This window comes from Calonectris borealis, chromosome 9 (genome assembly GCF_964195595.1).
Source record: "Calonectris borealis chromosome 9, bCalBor7.hap1.2, whole genome shotgun sequence".
Taxonomy (NCBI): Eukaryota; Metazoa; Chordata; class Aves; order Procellariiformes; family Procellariidae; genus Calonectris; species Calonectris borealis.
In genome coordinates, this window is record NC_134320.1 from 11,185,585 (window position 1) to 11,202,323 (window position 16,739).

General features: G+C 39.9%; 1 protein-coding gene and 1 long non-coding RNA gene across 2 annotated transcripts in view; one reads left to right on the forward strand and one right to left on the reverse strand.

Moving 5' to 3' along the window:
* The window catches only part of COL4A4 (collagen type IV alpha 4 chain), a 76,339-nt gene that overhangs the window by 18,861 nt on the left and 40,739 nt on the right, over positions 1-16,739 (reverse strand). Inside the window, exons 21-34 of the mRNA XM_075158215.1 lie at positions 16,455-16,619; positions 15,796-15,888; positions 15,300-15,463; positions 12,169-12,241; positions 10,758-10,864; positions 10,121-10,304; positions 9,269-9,337; positions 8,085-8,189; positions 7,346-7,564; positions 6,257-6,418; positions 5,429-5,599; positions 2,217-2,360; positions 1,429-1,536; positions 991-1,169 (exon numbers count right to left, since the gene is read on the reverse strand). Of these exons, the coding sequence (XP_075014316.1) occupies positions 991-1,169; positions 1,429-1,536; positions 2,217-2,360; positions 5,429-5,599; positions 6,257-6,418; positions 7,346-7,564; positions 8,085-8,189; positions 9,269-9,337; positions 10,121-10,304; positions 10,758-10,864; positions 12,169-12,241; positions 15,300-15,463; positions 15,796-15,888; positions 16,455-16,619 (1,943 nt within the window). The remainder of the gene's footprint in view (positions 1-990; positions 1,170-1,428; positions 1,537-2,216; positions 2,361-5,428; positions 5,600-6,256; positions 6,419-7,345; positions 7,565-8,084; positions 8,190-9,268; positions 9,338-10,120; positions 10,305-10,757; positions 10,865-12,168; positions 12,242-15,299; positions 15,464-15,795; positions 15,889-16,454; positions 16,620-16,739) is intronic.
* Positions 1-16,739, forward strand: part of LOC142085828 (uncharacterized) — a 46,610-nt gene that overhangs the window by 17,467 nt on the left and 12,404 nt on the right. The window contains exons 5-8 of the long non-coding RNA XR_012674835.1: positions 707-1,558; positions 2,250-2,363; positions 5,450-5,593; positions 6,645-12,703. This is a non-coding gene — a long non-coding RNA (uncharacterized LOC142085828). The remainder of the gene's footprint in view (positions 1-706; positions 1,559-2,249; positions 2,364-5,449; positions 5,594-6,644; positions 12,704-16,739) is intronic.

Consider the following 16,739-nt stretch of genomic DNA (forward strand, 5'->3'; position numbering starts at 1 on the left):
CCACTAACACTTTCAAGAAACTGTAGATTAGACTTGCTAATCATTTTGAATTTTTGCTTTTATAGTTTATGCTAAGTCTTGGCTTGAACAGCTTAAATTCTCCACAGATGGCTTGAGTAATTTGATTTAAAAGGTACCATAAAAATGTACCAAATATTGTTGTATGTTACCCAAAATTTACTATAAACATTAACCAGAAATGTTGTGATTTAACAGTAAAAATGTAAAGATTTCTCTATTTCTCCTTTTGAATAATGACCTATAATCAGCAAAACACAGATTATCTCTTCAAAGAAATATAATAAAAGACAAGCCAAGCAAAGATAACATCCCTTTACCAAAAAAACAACTGTGCTTTATGCTTCATGTAATCTCACTGCCTGTCTACCTAGCATAAAAGCCAGTGAAGAATTTTACCTTATATTCATACGTGATATATGTGCAGTTTTCTATATTTGTTCTTGAGCAATATTGTTTGCCTGGGTTCTGTTTGGTGCAAGTTGTCGGTATGGGCACAGACAACTTGATTTGTCTTGTCTATTGGCTTGGCTGCTCCATATAGCAAGATATGAAGAAGCAGCTATATATTAATTTCATACTTGTGCTGCTGCTATGTTATGATCTCTGCAGTAAGTGATTCATCAATCTGTTCTTAGGAATAATGTTAAAGACTTGATTGTGCATCCATTTTTGCCCCCCTAATTAGTGCATGTAGCCTGGACTTCCACCAAGTGGCAATATAACAAAATCACAACATGCAGCTAGGAGAGAGGGGAGGAGCCCTTTGTTGACTCTGATTACAGTTCCAGCTAAAATGTAACCAAAGCGTTGAAGTGTTGCTTTAAGGAATTTACCTTTCCTATTATACTGACAGTCTCTTCTCAGGAGGAACATTTAATGGGTAAGTACAATACAAGTACCCTTCATCATATTTCTTGGAGGCAGGAGGTAACTGCAAAATCCAGGACATTTCACTACCACTTTGTTTACCTGGTCACCTGGTTGTCCCTGAAAACCTGTAATTCCTTTGAAGCCCTTTGGTCCTGGGAAACCCTGTGATCCTGGAAACCCCATCAGTCCAGTGTCACCATGGTCACCTGGCAGTCCTGGGATACCATTCTTCCCTGGAAATCCTGGGGTGCCTCTGAAACCAATATTGCCTTTTTCACCTGAAGTTAATTGCAGAACAAGAGAATGACCAATATAGTCAAGCATTACTTGACACTTATTTTGAATATGGCTATGCTTTCGCACTTTGTGTATTGCCTTAGTAATTGTCCAAAGAAACTAGCCTGCTAGTTTAAGAATCTATAAACACAATAAGGTTGCTGGATGTTACTGTAGCTACGAGTCCAAACCTGTGAAAAATACCAGTGATTTCTATCAGATGAATGTGTGTGTATGCAGAGCTTTATTTTATGAACTTACCTCTTTCACCTCTAAATCCGTTCTCACCAGGAAACCCTGGTTCCCCCTTTTGTCCTTTCTCAAGACGGATGTTAACGTAGCCACTGTCTCCTGGAGGCCCTCTTTCACCTTTGAACCGAACATACGGAATGTAAGTAAATCCTCATGAGTGACATGTCCTGAAAATTAATTTTAGTGAAGACTTCCCTAACAGAGAAAGCCTTCAAATACTAATGCAGTTCTCAGTTGTTTCAGCAGGTAACTCACTGCTAACAGAATTTATTATCCTTCTCTTGCTTTTTAGTTAATTCAGTAGTAACCCAGGTGACGTTAAATCAGTATTATTCCCTGCTTGTCTGGAATATGAAAGATGGCAATTGTATTGTCCACTCCACAGTGTACTGTCTGTGATTGCACCTTGGAGATGGTTATTCTCTTTCCTATATTAATATTTAGAGAGATTATTTCCTGTATGTTTTACATAGATTGAAGAACACAGACAATATGATAGAAAACTTGAAAAATCTAAAGTTTCAGATGTGTACAGGACAAAATTCAAGGTTTGTTTGAATAAGTGATCCTACTCTGATTTAGTAGTAAATGCACCTATTGATCTTAGTGGAATTTTTTTTCTTTAGTTATTTTTCATTATGCACTCATAAGCGAGATAACTAGATTTAGTGTTTCTGAAAATAGAAGTGAATATACCCTTATAACAAGAAGAAAAAGTAAATATATTCCTAACACAGTAGTAGTAAAACTAAACATAGCAGTAACATAACTACAGAGTGAAGCGGATTTTTACAAACCTTTTATTCCCATATCTCCACATTCTCCACTAGGCCCAGGTGGACCCATTTTTCCTTCTTCACCTTTTACACCGGAGATTCCCATTGGGCCTTGTGTTCCTGGGAGTCCTGAGAATCCTTGGGGTCCTTGAATCCCTTTGCTTCCTGGTAATATTAAATGCTTTATTTACATATTCAGTCTGCTATGCTGTTGCTGTCATATTCTAAGGAAGAGTATAAAGCAAAAGGCAGGAAGTTTAGAAGGACTCCTTAGGAAATCAGCAAAGCTAGAGAACCAATAGTTGGAACATGGCTTCGTGCCAAGATCAAACTTGTCTTGAAATCCAGATTGCCTTGAAGCAAACATCTTCCCCTTCCCTACTGCCACCTCCTGGAGATTTAGGCTACACTTACTACTAAAGCAGTTATCCCCAACACATCTTAAATACAATGCATAGCCTAAGACACCACCAGATTTTGCATGTGGCTACTGGAAATCACGACTCCTACTGTTCAGATGACAGACAGAGGAAAACAGGATTTTGCTGTAGTTACTCAGAACTTTTAACCATTAGCCAGTGATGATTTGGGACCAAGGTCACATTCCTTGTAAGTGTTACACATAATGTGAAGCTATTTCTCCACTTACTCACAGAATCGTAGAATAGAATCATAGAATCGTTTAGGTTGGAAAAGACCTTTAAGATCATCAAGTCCAACCACTAACCTAGCACTGCCAAATCCACCACTAAACCATGTCCCTAAGCACCACATCTACACGTCTTTTAAATACTTCCAAGGGATGGTGACTCAACCACTTCCCTGGGCAGCCTGGTCCAAGGCTTGACCACTCATTCAGTAAAGAAAGTTTTCCTTATGTCCCATCTAAACCTCCCCTGGCACAACTTGAGGCCATTTCCTCTTGTCCTATCGGTAGTTACTTGGGAGAAGAGACCAACACCCACCTCGCTACAACCTCCTTTCAGGTAGTTGTAGAGCGCGATGAGGTCTCCCCTCAGCCTCCTCTTCTCCAGACTAAACACTCCCAGTTCCCTCAGCCGCTCCTCATAAGGCTTGTGCTCCAGACCCTTCACCAGCTTCGTTGCCCTCCTCTGGACACGCTCCAGCACCTCCATGTCCTTCTTGTAGTGAGGGGCCCAGAACTGAACACAGTATTCGAGGTGCGGCCTCACCAGTGCCGAGTACAGGGGCACGATCACCTCCCTGCTCCTGCTGGACACACTATTTCTGATACAGGCCAGGATGCCATTGGCCTTCTTGGCCACCTGGGCACACTGCTGGCTCGTGTTCAGCCGGCTGTCAATCAGCACCCCCAGGTCCTTTTCCTCTGGGCAGCTTTCCAGCCACTCTTCCCCAAGCCTGTAGCGTTGCATGGGGTTGTTGTGACCCAACTGCAGGACCCAGCACTTGGCCTTGTTGAACCTCATACAGTTGGCCTCGGCCCATCGATTCAGCCTGTCCAGGTCCCTCTGCAGAGCCTTCCTACCCTCCAGCAGATCAACACTCCCGCCCAACTTGGTGTTGTCTGCAAACTTACTGAGGGAGCACTCGATCCCCTCATCCAGATCATTGATAAAGATATTGAACAGGACCGGCCCCAAAACTGAGCCCTGGAAAACACCACTCGTGATCGGCCGCCACCTGGATTTAACTTCACTCACCACAACTCTCTGGGCTCGGCCATCCAGCCAGTTTTTTACCCAGCAAAGAGTACGCCCGTCCAAGCCATGAGCAGCCAGTTTCTTAAGGGGGATGCTGTGGGAAATGGTGTCAAAGGTTTTACTAAAGTCTAGGTAGGTAACATCCACAGCCTTTCCCTCATCCACTAAGTGGGTCACCTTATCACAGAAGGAGATCAGGTTAGTCAAACAAAACCTGCCTTTCATAAATCCATGCTGGCTGGGCCTGATCACCAGGTTGTCCTGTACGTGCCGCATGATGGCACCTGAGATGATCTGCTCCATAACCTTCCCCGGCACCGAGATCAGGCTGACAGTCCTGTAGTTTCCCAGATCCTGCTTCCGGCCCTTCTTGTAGATGGGCGTCACATTTGCTAACTTCCAGTCAACTGGGACCTCCCTGGTTAGCCAGGACTGCTGACAAAGGATTGAAAGTGTCTTGGTGAGCACTTCCACCAGCTCCCTCAGTACCTTTGGGTGGATCCCATCTGGCCCCATAGACTTGTGTGTGTCTAAGTGGTGTAGCAGGTCGCTACCATTTCCCCTTGGATTATGGGGGCTTCATTCTGCTCCCCATCCCTGTCTTCCAGCTCAGAGGGCTGGGTACCCAGAGAACAACTGGTCTTACTATTTAAGACTGAGGCAAAGAAGGCATTAAGTACCTCATCCTTTTCCTCATCCTTTGTCACTATTTCCCCCCACATCCAATAAAGGATGGAGATTCTCCTTAGCCCTCCTTTTGTTGCTAATGTATTTATAGAAACATTTTTATTGTCTTTTACAGCAGTAGCCAGATTAAGTTCTAGTTGGGCTTTGGCCCTTCTAATTTTCTCCTGGCATAACGTCACAACATCCTTGTAGTCCTCCTGAGTTGCCTGCCCCTTCTTTCAAAGGTCGTAAACTCTCCTTTTTTTCCTGAGTTTCAGCCAAAGCTCTCTGTTCAGCCAGGGCAGTCTTATTCCCTGCTGGCTCATCTTTCAGCACATGGGGACTGCCTGCTCCTGCACCTTTAAGATTTCCTTCTTGAAGAATGTCCAGCCTTCCTGGACTCCTTTGCCCTCCCAAGAGACTCTGTCAGCCAGTCTCCTAAACAGGCCAAAGTCTGCCCTCCAGAAGTCCAAGTAGCAGTTCTGCTGACCCCCCTCCTTACTTCTCCAAGAATCAAGTACTCATCAGCATACACTCACAGACTGCATCAGTAAAGGAGATGGTCTGGATGTAATAAAAAGTATATTGTTCTTATTATAGCACATTATAACAACAACCTATTACAAATAGTCAGGAAATAATACATGGAAATATGTCAGTGTTGTAAAACAACTAAAGCACCAGGATGCACCATCCCTTTGTTTTTATTATAAGAGAAAGAACAAACGATACTATTGTTATGGCCTCTACCCTGCTGCAGGGTCTTATTCTCAAAGCTGGAAAGGGGGAAGGGTGCAAAGTACTTCCTAGCTTTAACATCAGTAGAAATAGCTCCCTCTATGGGAGAAGTTATAAATGAGGTGGTTTGCAGAGTGTTTAACATACCTGTTTGTCCTGGGAAACCAGGTGCTCCTTTATTGCCTGGAAGTCCTGGAAGTCCTCGGGAGCCTGGAGGACCTGGGGGACCTCGTGAGCCAGGAGAGCCTTTGAGACCTTTGATTCCAGGTGGCCCAGCTAGGCCCCTGTCTCCCCTCTGACCTTTAAAGCCTGGTAAGCCTGAGAAAAAGAGCTTTAATCTATGTATGTAAATGCAGAAAATGAGTTTAGCAATTTTATCTAGAAAGTAGAAAGTGATAGATTTTGGTATAAATTTGAATATCATCAAACATGGCAAAATAACTTGGAAACTTTGCTACCATGCTGGAGTCCTGGCTCTGCCTAGATTTTTCACCTGGAATGTTTGTTTTCTTGTATTTCTTTAGTGAGAGACATATCAGTGGAAGTGCCCTGTGAAAATTCTTACTAATTCGTAAATACTTTTGATATTTGTGTCTCTTAGCTCTCCCTAAATAACAGTTCCATTTAAGAATAAGGAAGATAAAAGTATCACAGTAATGACAGGAGCTCAGTTAAGTTGCTCAGGACAACAGAGCAAGAGATACCTCTTCCGTTTGTTACTTGACAGTGAACACACTGTAATTTGGTCAGTTAAGGAACAGTATGGGAAGGGAAGGAAAGTTGGGAAACATCCGAGATGCACACTATACATTCCTTGAGTTTAAGGAAATGCGCAAAACATGATGTACACCCCCATTAATGAGCAGCCTCCATGGAAATATTTGTCATGCCAGCCACAAAAATCATGTGATTAAATCTGCTAGAAAAGATGCGCAAAGCTTAGAGCTGTGAGGCAACCGGATGGATGTTGTGTACCTTGAGGTCCTGGCAGGCCCATGACACCTCTGAGTCCTGGTGGCCCTGGTAAGCCCGCATCACATGGTGGACCAGGGAAGCCTGGACAGCCTGGTGCTCCTATATCACCTTCTGGGCCTCTAAAACCTTTGGCACCTGGAAATCCTGGGATACCAGGCTGTCCTGGAAACAAAAAACATTGTAAAATGTTTTATTTCCATTACTCGCCATCCCTCAGAATTCCTAATTGTAATTTTGAAATTTACATGTTCAGTTATTGTAATATCTTACTTATCCTCTGGTTTTTGCGTAGTTTGTGAAAACTGATGCTTTTCTGCAATTTAGAATTGGCTGTTGTGAAGAGCTTCTTTCTTTAAGGAATTAATACGAATTCAACTCTCACCTACAGGCGAGGATGACTTTATGGCATAAAAAGCTAGTTTCTGATGTGTAGGAGCAGAATGGAAGGAGCTCACTGGCCTGCACCAGCTACACAGCACTGGGGGCAGTTCTATTGGTGTTCCCTGCACCGAAGGGTGTGTGTGTCTGCTTAGGGCTGGGCAAAAGGAAGACCTATAAAGGGAAACAGCAAAGTCTGCTATGAAGTGGGAAGGAAGTGGCACTGTGGAGACATCTGCAGCAACCAGCAAAACTCCGCTGCAGAAATGAGGAGTGTAGTGCCCAAGATATTGAGGATTATACTGTATAACTCTGGCCAAAGAAACTCACCCCTCTCTCCCTGAGTTTTCTCCCACCTTTTGCCAGTCTTTTCAGATTTGAGTAAGCAATCTGAGGCAGGGACTATCTGTGTGCAGAGCAGGAGGCCCTACACACAGATGGCCACTAGGCAGCAAGTAACAGTAGTAAGAATAGGAAGCTGCATTGTTACTCCATGGACTGGGTAAAGGCATCTTCTCCTTCCTGCAGTGCAGATCTCCTCAGTGGCTGATCAACCTTAACTATAAAAATGTAAACATAAAAATTGGGCATACCGTTCACAGTCACCATTATGGATCCAGGTAAGAGTAAGTTTTATCTGAATCAGGACTGACTTTGCTCAGATTTTCTCCTTTGAACACATGGAAACGCTTCATAAAAACTGGCTCATACCTCGAAGCCCAGGAATGCCTGGATCACCTCTTGCTCCTTGTGCACCAGGGGGTCCTTGCAGTCCCCTGTTGCCTTGGATTCCTGGAGGACCATATGTGGTATCACCTGGAACACCTTTCTGACCGTCTATGCCAGGTGGACCTGGAGGGCCATTTTTACCATCAACTGTAGATCCTCTTTCACCTTCATCACCAGGATCACCAGCTTTGCCTCGAAAGCCTGTTGATATGATTTTAAAATTCAAATAGGGCATAATTCAGAAGTTTTGTATTCCCCCCCCCCCCCCAAACTGTGGAATATTATAATGCAAATTTAACTAGAATTAAACTATCACTTTGCAAAGAAAAATAACATCATACATTAAATTTCAGGTTTCTCATTCACAGCTAATGATACATGAGGATTGAAGGAGGTAATTATTCCTGTGGGAAGTGACAGTGGTTTTCTTTGGGGCAGCATCTATCTTGTGTCACTCCTGTCCAGTTCAATCCCTTTGCTAAAATGATGCTACTTGTTCTTAGTTTTCTGAGAATATTTCCTCTCTGGACACTGAGCTTTAGGTTATTGCAGGACCTGCAATGCTGGAGGAAAGAAAGGGAAACTGGTAAAGATTCCTTTTCTATTAGCTTTCGTTGAAATGTGCTTCCTATTCTGTTCTACCATGGTAGCTACCTTACCCTGCATGTATGCATTACAGCTTGACCAGCAGCTCTCCTGGATTAAGAAAAGCACAATTCACCTTCTGGCCCAGGGATTCCTGCTCCTGGCCTGCCTCGATGGCCTTTTTGCCCATCGAAGCCATTTGGTCCAGGACGACCGGGGAGTCCTTTTAAACCCTTTGGTCCTGGAAACATAAAGAAAATATGTAAAAAACTGAGAGCGCTCTAAAATATGTGATCTAAGGAAACAGTATTGCATCTTTATCCCATGCAAATTCATGTACTTTGAAGACAAGTGGATTTCATCTGCTTCTAACATTTTGGGCAAGAGCCACCACCCAAGTCACAACCAAATGCATGGTTGCTGTTTTTCTAAATTTACTTGTTCCCTAATCCATAAACAGCAGACTGCAAATCACCAGAGTAAATTAGGAAAAAAAAAAAAATCTGCTATAACATTTTAATGTTACAGGACATCAACAATATTAACCTAGTGAATGACAGGTGTCAACTCAAATTCTTATGTTCTCCTGTGCTATATGCTGTTTCTGGAATGGTGCAGATGAGCTCAATACACTAATCCCTGTTCTTTCATGTCTGTATAAATTTTAGCGACCACCCACAATACTGATGTCAGGGAGCTGTGTAATACTGTATTAAGCAGCTTGAAAATCCAGTATCTCTATTTGTTCTGATCAGGATTTTCTGGAGTGTTTCAAATGTTTTGGAAGTGATCACAAGCAACATTTTGCCAGTTCCTGCATGAGTTCTTTGAATTTAAATTAAGTTGAACAAGTTGAAGTAATGGTAATAAGTATTCAGATTTTAGGGCTCAACTGCAACTTGCCATGAGCAATATAGTTTTAGAAATTACAGACTTGCAGCATATCTTTGCCTTGCACACCTTTTTTTCCCTGGTATCCAGATGTGCATATTCTAGGTCTTATCTGACTCCAGCCATCTGCGCATTTTACAGACTCTCTCATGCATTTTATCTGAGGTAAGACAGAGTTTCAAGCTACCTTCATTTAGTCATTTCTATGGAGGCAGCCTGCACACCTTTTGATCATGCAAACTGCAGCTGTCTGGCCCTTCATTCTATTAGATGAGTATATTCCTGTGTATTTGCAGTTTTACATTTTGAGATATGTATTTCTTGAAAAACTAGAATAGTGTATCTTTTTAGGATAGCTTCTTTTTTTTAATTAGCAACTTAAAAGTCCATTTCAATTAAAACCAAAAATTCTCCCATCTGTAAACGTACCTTCAACACCTTTAAAACCTGGGGGACCTGGATTTCCAGGGTACGGTAACGTAATGTAGACGGTCTCACCTGAAGCAAGAGAGAGAAAGAAACTGGCCTATTTGATCTTAGAATAAATGGAGTCTGAACATTTACTGTAATATTTCTGTGGAACTAACCAACTAGATGTGCAAAGGTAAAGAGAAGGGACTGTTTATGCACATTGTTATTTCCATATTACTTAAGGTTTGATGGAGAATATTAAAATATATTTTTCTTGATACTTATTTTCTATAGAATGTTGGTAATGATTCAAATTGTTGTAATACAGTTGTATTCTGTAAAGACAGATTTTTTTTTTTACTTGTCGCAGAAATTTGTCTTTACACTAGTCTCTGTTGCAAGAAAGAAATAATATTTTCATCTCAATTCTGTGTACATTTCTGGTTCATACATATTGCTATCAGTGTAGATTTTTTTTATTTTGGTAGGAATTTTTTATAACCAAAAAACAGACCAAGCCTTAAGTATGAGTTGTCTTTTCCTGCTTCTTCAGCAAAAAAGCATTGCCTTGCGAATCTGTACACTCGGGAATACTCTCGAGTGTACTCGAGAAAAGAATTCATCTGATAGTGTGCAAGTGGCACATTGCAGGTTTAAGGCCCTAGCAATTCATATTCTCACTTCTGTCTGCTGCTAAATGCTGACAGTATTGTACTTTTCAGTGGCCATATTTCACATGACCACTGAGCTTGCCAAAATTGATTTTCACTACAAATCAACAGCACTGTATATAATACACATGAAACTGTAATGGATGCTACCAAACATGTATTTTGTTATTTGGTTCTTAATGTAAACATTCAAAATTACCTTTCTGGCCCTTTGGACCAGGTGGCCCAACATGACCAGTATCACCAAAGTCTCCAGGGCTACCTCTGACTCCTGGAGGGCCGGGAAACCCCAAACCAGGCAATCCCATCTGTCCTTTTAGCCCAGGAAGTCCTGGGACCCCAGGGAATCCTTTATCACCCGGCAATGGTACTCCAGAATCGCCCTAAAAGAAAGAAATTGTTAAGAAATAACAAGACCTAATTTCTTTCCTCTCTTTGATTATCAAAAGCCATATTAGAGAATTATCTGGAGAAACTACTCTTCCATAATTAAGTGACTACATAGATGATATTAGTAGATTTAAATATTCAAAGGCAATAGCAACAAAGGGTAAACTTTTGTGTGGTTTTTTTTTCTTCCTGATCCCATAATATTGGCACATAGTACGTGCAGAAATCATATTCAGGAATACCAAAATAAACAGTAATACTTCCAAGGAAATAATTTTTCAATGGATAAAAACTATCATTTTTGATTTAGGCTAACATAAAATAATAAAAGTGATTAATCTGCTAGGAATTTGGATAAAATGGTACTTTTCATTAAGTAGCTAGCCCTTTCATAAGACAATATGTTCACTGTAATGGGAAAAAAATTCTGAGAAAATCAAACGTACCTCAGCTCCTTTTTCCCCAGGCAATCCTAGTTCCCCATCTCTGCCATCATTACCTCTTTGGCCTGGAAATCCTGGAACCCCAGTAGGACCTCTTTCACCTTTTATTCCTTAAAATAATTTTAAAAAAATGAAGTATAATATTTGCAGTAAGTTTTGGGTTTTTTTGTTTCTGCTCAGGTAAATGCTGAGTAACCATTCATCATATCTGTATGATAATTTCCAGTTCCTGAATTCACATTTCCTTAATGAAGTATTTTAGGCTTAGGAAGGCAATATGTAGTTGGACACCTCATGAAACAACTTGGTCTCTCTGTAAAAGACGTGCTTACAAGCACCACAAGAACATGGTTTTTTCATGCTATATATAGAGTGAAAATATTTTGCTATTGAAATCAGTCAGAGTTTTATTCTTGATTTCAGTGAAATCAAGATATAGCAATGCCATATGATGCAGAATATTTGCATCAATACTCCCAAAAGGTTTTTAATTTTTTCTTTTTTTACCCCTAGATTTCTCTTGCACTGACGTTTATGAAAATGTCATTTTTGCATAAAGGACAATAAAACTATTCTAACCCAAAGATTCATTTTGGTGTGTCAAGAAATCCTTTGCAAATAAACAGCAAATGTTTTGCCCTGCTCCAACATCTATAAACAAACACAGGCATCCAAAGCTAAGCTAACTTTTCACAAACAGTAAGATGGACAATCTTTTGTCTAAATAATTAGTTTAGCATTTCTAACTAAGCTTTGCCATCAGATTGCTGTAATTTGTTGTTCTCTGTTTCTTTTGCTTTTGCAAATTATAACCATAACTGTGGAGAGGTTTTGATCTATTTAATTACAAGAATTTCAGTTGTGCAACTGGAGGCCTATTGTTTCTCTTCAATGCCTGGTCAAGAGTAATTTTTAGAAATAGGAGCAGGAATCTGAATAGCCATTGAGACTTTGAGTTTTTCCCAAGAAGAATGTTGGTGATTTAAGTTGAGAGAACAGCTAGGATATTGGCATATGACACTTCAGGAGGTGGCTTCTGTACAATAGTATTTCTTCGTGCTTTCACAATAATTGTACTCTTCTTAGTCTTTGTTATACAGACCTCTGTAAGACCCTGATTATCAATCATATGACATGAAAAGTAATTTGTTAGCATTAATAACCAGCTGTTAAAACTATTTTATGGCTCAACTATAGAGTAAAAACCACTAAATCCTGTGTTGATCTTGTGTTGAGCAAGAAGAAAATGAATGAGATGGTACCAAGAAAGCAGTTTGCATATACATGACCTCTAGGCTTCAGTAACTTACTAAATTAATGACTTCATTAAAGACTAGATGAATATGGTTTTCTCACACTATTGCCTAAGCACTGTATAGGAAACAAAAAGGCTAATAATAAAATCTGTGTTTACCTTTTATTCTAACTCTTCCTGGATCACCCTTCTCTCCTTTTTCACCATGTTGTCCAGCAAAACCGGGTGTCCCCTTAGCATTGACCAAAAAAAAAAAAAAAAAAAAAGAAAAAAAAAAAAGGTCAGTTATCTCCAGCAAGAAATCAATGTGGGAATTGAGGAGAAAATTAGATATCTATCTCTTGCTCTTGAATTGTTTCCCAAAACCAGATCAATTAAAGTAACATGCCCAAAAGAAACGCTTATCTCTTTTGATATCTATAAAGAGGTGTGTGAATGGCACCTGGCCTTTTCAGCCTGACTCTGCCAGATGCACAGATACACAACTATAAGAAACTGTAATGCTAGAAGAATCAGGTCCATGGCTGTATAAAGCTGTGGCTGTAAATGCAAGAATATTAAGATGCAAACGATTCACAAACTCTTCCCTGTGCAGACTTTAACCCACAATCCACCAAGGCTACACAGGAGGGAATCTCTGGAGTGCGGTGACTGCTGGATGAGGCTGTCCTCCCAGAAGTGAACATGGCAGTAGGTAAGTGATGCTTTTTTGCGAAGTGAAAGCCCACAAAGCTGCCAATAAAAAAATTTCATCTACGTTTAGTTAGGTACCTGGTATTGTCAGAAGAATCTATGTCTTGACAGGTTTAGAGGGGAAAAGAAGTACTTTTCTATATTTTTATGCTGATTTGTGCTCTCGGTTCTCCAAGCAGGGTGCGGTTTGCATATCATCATTGGTGAGGGCCTGATCTTGCAACAGTACACATGGATAAGTATGTTTAACCATGTGAAATTTACACAGAAGTAAAAGGCCACTAAGGTTGAAAAACTGACATATTAATTAGCCAGTTCCCTCTGTTATTCAAAATCTTTTACTAAGAAATAGGTGGAGAAAATACAATTTATAAAGTAAATCATAATAATTGTAAAACAGGCAGGAGAATTCTGAAAAATGTGGTGTATCTGAAACAAGTAGTGACTATTTGTTAAAATGTCTAGATCTTCAAGTTGGCAGTGGCCAGTTATTAGTGCTTGAAAAGTGAAATGAAATATTTGGGAAGAAAAGAGAGCAGAAAAATGGAAAAAGTATGTATATATAGGCAATCATTAGACCAAAGCACTTCTGTATTGAAGTGAATAATTTCTTTCCAAACTGATTACTTTGTCCTTGTTTCTCAAATAACCTAAGAACACCAAAGTGTTCAGGACAAGGCTTCAAGCTTTACTTAGAACCACAGGGGCTAAAGCATACTTTCAAAAGTAACAAAAAGATTGAAAGGTCACATAATCCACACAGGTAATAGAATTTTAAGAAAATAAAAAGAAAACCAAATGCAAAGCTTGTAATGAAACCATTGGAACTAGAATGACAGAGCCCCTCCACCTCCTTCCTTCAGTCTCACAATGGTTTGGTTTTGTTTTCTTTCTTTTGAAAGAAAACGTTCTGGAAACTTTTAAGGAATTCCTCATGTGAAAAAGACTTCTGCTATTAAAACAAAACAAAACAAAACCTCAAAAAACACAAACAAAAAAAACGATAATGGAACAGTCATAAAGCCAAGCATATCCACCTATATTTTCAAAGAAATTGCTCTCACAGACAAGAAAGTGTATTAAAAAACCCCTCTATTTGGCATAATTTTGGTATGCAGCATCCTGGATGTACATTCCACATGCCAGAACAGAAGTGGTGGAATAAAATCACAGCAAGTCCAATAAATCATCTTATAATGTATTCCTAAGGCAGCTACATTAAGTGGTGTTTTGAATTATTGCTTACTGTGGGGAATAAGATAAACTATATGAAGCACATTAAAGAAAATAAGTCTGTTTCCAAAAGTAATAGCTGGTTTCACTGAGTTAGGCAAGCATCACCCAGCAAATTATTGACCCAGGAAACATCTAGGTGTTGAGCTCAAATTTGTTTTGTTTGTTAATCCTGCTGACAGCCAATATTAAAGTAGAAATACACATCTGACCTAAAGGTACCTTTTAAATATTTCTTAATTATTTTCTTCCCCCCACCTTGCCATGAAAAATCTTTGTAGGGTTTTTCCATGAAAAACTGGAGGTCAGATTCATTAACACTGGAACGAACTGGTCTTAGGAAAAAATGAACATTGTATGCTGATGTCAAATGATTCTAGTACTCAGAATCTTTACTACCAAAAAGTTCATTCAGTTTCTGCTCTTGAGGAACTTGAAATGAAATTGTTACATTGCAAGGAAGTTATTCAAGCAAATGAAAAGTCTTTCTTTTGATGATTATAGTATTTTTTCCTTCTAAGAACTATTAAATCAAGGGCAAAAATTTTATTCCAGCTTTATTTCAGCTTCATTGCTAATATGTATGCATAGAGAGACAAGGCATTCTCTATCATGGCTGATCCTTGTGGAGAACAAACTTTGGCTGAGTAGTGACTGAAAATGGGAGATTATAAAGTAAGATGGAACAGTAAAGAGAGAAACACTAACAAATAGCAATGCCTTTCAGGCTCTGTGGGAGTGAAAGACTCCACATTATGTTCAGACTGCCTCATAAAATAAATTAAGCATATCAAATAAATTAAGCTTTTCAATTAATTTCTAAAAAAGGAATAAAGAAAATTACTTGAAATGCCTGAATAAAATCAAGGGTTCCTTTTTCTTCAGACCCTGCCCCCCCCGAGGTGGATGTTGAATCATAGAATCCATCTTGACCTGCTGACATCATGCAATTCTTTGCCTTGATAAGGTTTTGCTGGAAATGCTTTCCTTTGAAATACCTGAAAAATCATCTTCAGTGCAGCAATTTGTGCATCTACAATGTTTTTAAGAAAAACAATGGGTATTCAAAACTAAAAGTAAAAACAAGTCAAAACAAAACAAGATGAAAATACACCATCTTTCCTAAGCCTCCTGACCACCCCACAAACACAGCATGGGATTCTGTAAAATTCTGCCCACCACCACAAGGGAAATCAGATAGAAGCTAAGAAAATGCATCCTCCAATAAGACTGTAATAAGCAAAAGTAGATAAAACTTTCAGACAGTTTTGCAGGGCAGTTCCTCCACCACTCTGCTTAAGTGCCTCCTGCGTAAGTGGTAACTTGATATTATTTATTTACTGAAGCTCATGAAAACTACTCACAGGGAGCCCTGGTGATCCCATTGCACCAGATAAGCCTGGATCGCCCTTTTCTCCACGTCTTCCAGGGTATCCCATTTGTCCTTTCTTTCCTTGAGTACCTGGAGGTCCTTGCATACCAGGGGGACCAGGAGGACCAGCACTACATAAGCAGAGGCCTTGATTGCCTACGTGAATGCGTCAAAATTACATTGGAACAGTTGCAAAATTAATACACAAAAAATAACACTGCCCTTTTTCTTTTCTGTGTGAGTAGTGACCATTTTATCTCATTATGGCCTTCAAAGGAGTGAAGCATATCAGTCTCTTTTTACAGCGCTGAATAACTGCAGCACTGACATGACTCTGCTGACTTAGAAGCCTCAATGCCAACAGGCCATTTAACTTCATACTTTGATGGGCCTTATCCTCCAAGTTACCATAAACTTCGTGCAAATTTAGGTCTGACGTATCTGGCAAAGGTCTCATATTTGAATTGTTGCTATCCAGGCATACTTACCCTTTTCTCCTTTTTCACCTTTTCTTCCTGGAAGGCCTATCTGACCTTTGGCTCCAGGTTCTCCAGGGATCCCTCTATCAGTACAGATTACACCTTTGAAAAAACAAATTGTACAGCTAGCATAAATCAGGTTGACTGTTTCCACAGCTTAGGTCGTATGTTCTCCTCTCCCTTATCTTGTTATCCTCACAGGAAAAGCTAGAGATCTTATGAAATGCTTTAGAAGTCGTTGCTTATAGATCATACTACAGGAGTCAGTCTGCCTAGAGTTGATGTTGACACATGTTTTTTTCATTGCCATTACTTCTTCCTTTTTCCACTGTAGAATTTTACGACTCTTGTTTCTTTATTAAAGGATGCTGATTTGGGTTTCCTCCCCAGTTTGCTGTGTTAACTTCAGGTGATATATTTTTAGGGACATTTTTCAAAGTAACCCATGTTACTTTGTGGGTTTAACTCATCCAGAAAACTATGAAAATCTTGACATCTCGCTGGTTGACAACTAATAGGAAAAACATGTGTTCTACATCACGTGTAAAGTTTGATATATCTGTCAAAATGCACTTTTCACCTCTCTGGTTTTTGTAGGAGCAACAAAAGCAATTAATCTATTAATATGCAGCATGATATTCTCACCTATAAATTGCTGTTGAACCTACCGGGTAGTCCAGGTAAGCCTTGTCTTCCTGGCTGTCCCGGTAGGCCTGGTGGTCCAGGAAATCCAGGTCTTCCTGGGATTGATTCACCTGTTCCAGGGAAACCAGGGTCACCTTGAAAACCTTGAGGTCCTGGTGCCCCACTTACTCCTGGCAGGCCAGGCAGACCTATAAAGAAAATGATGGTATATGGCCCATACAGCTTCATAGTAATGATTACTACAAGATATCAAGGAGAAAATTACAGACCATTCAGAACTATCCTGAAGAAGAGCTTCTATATAACAA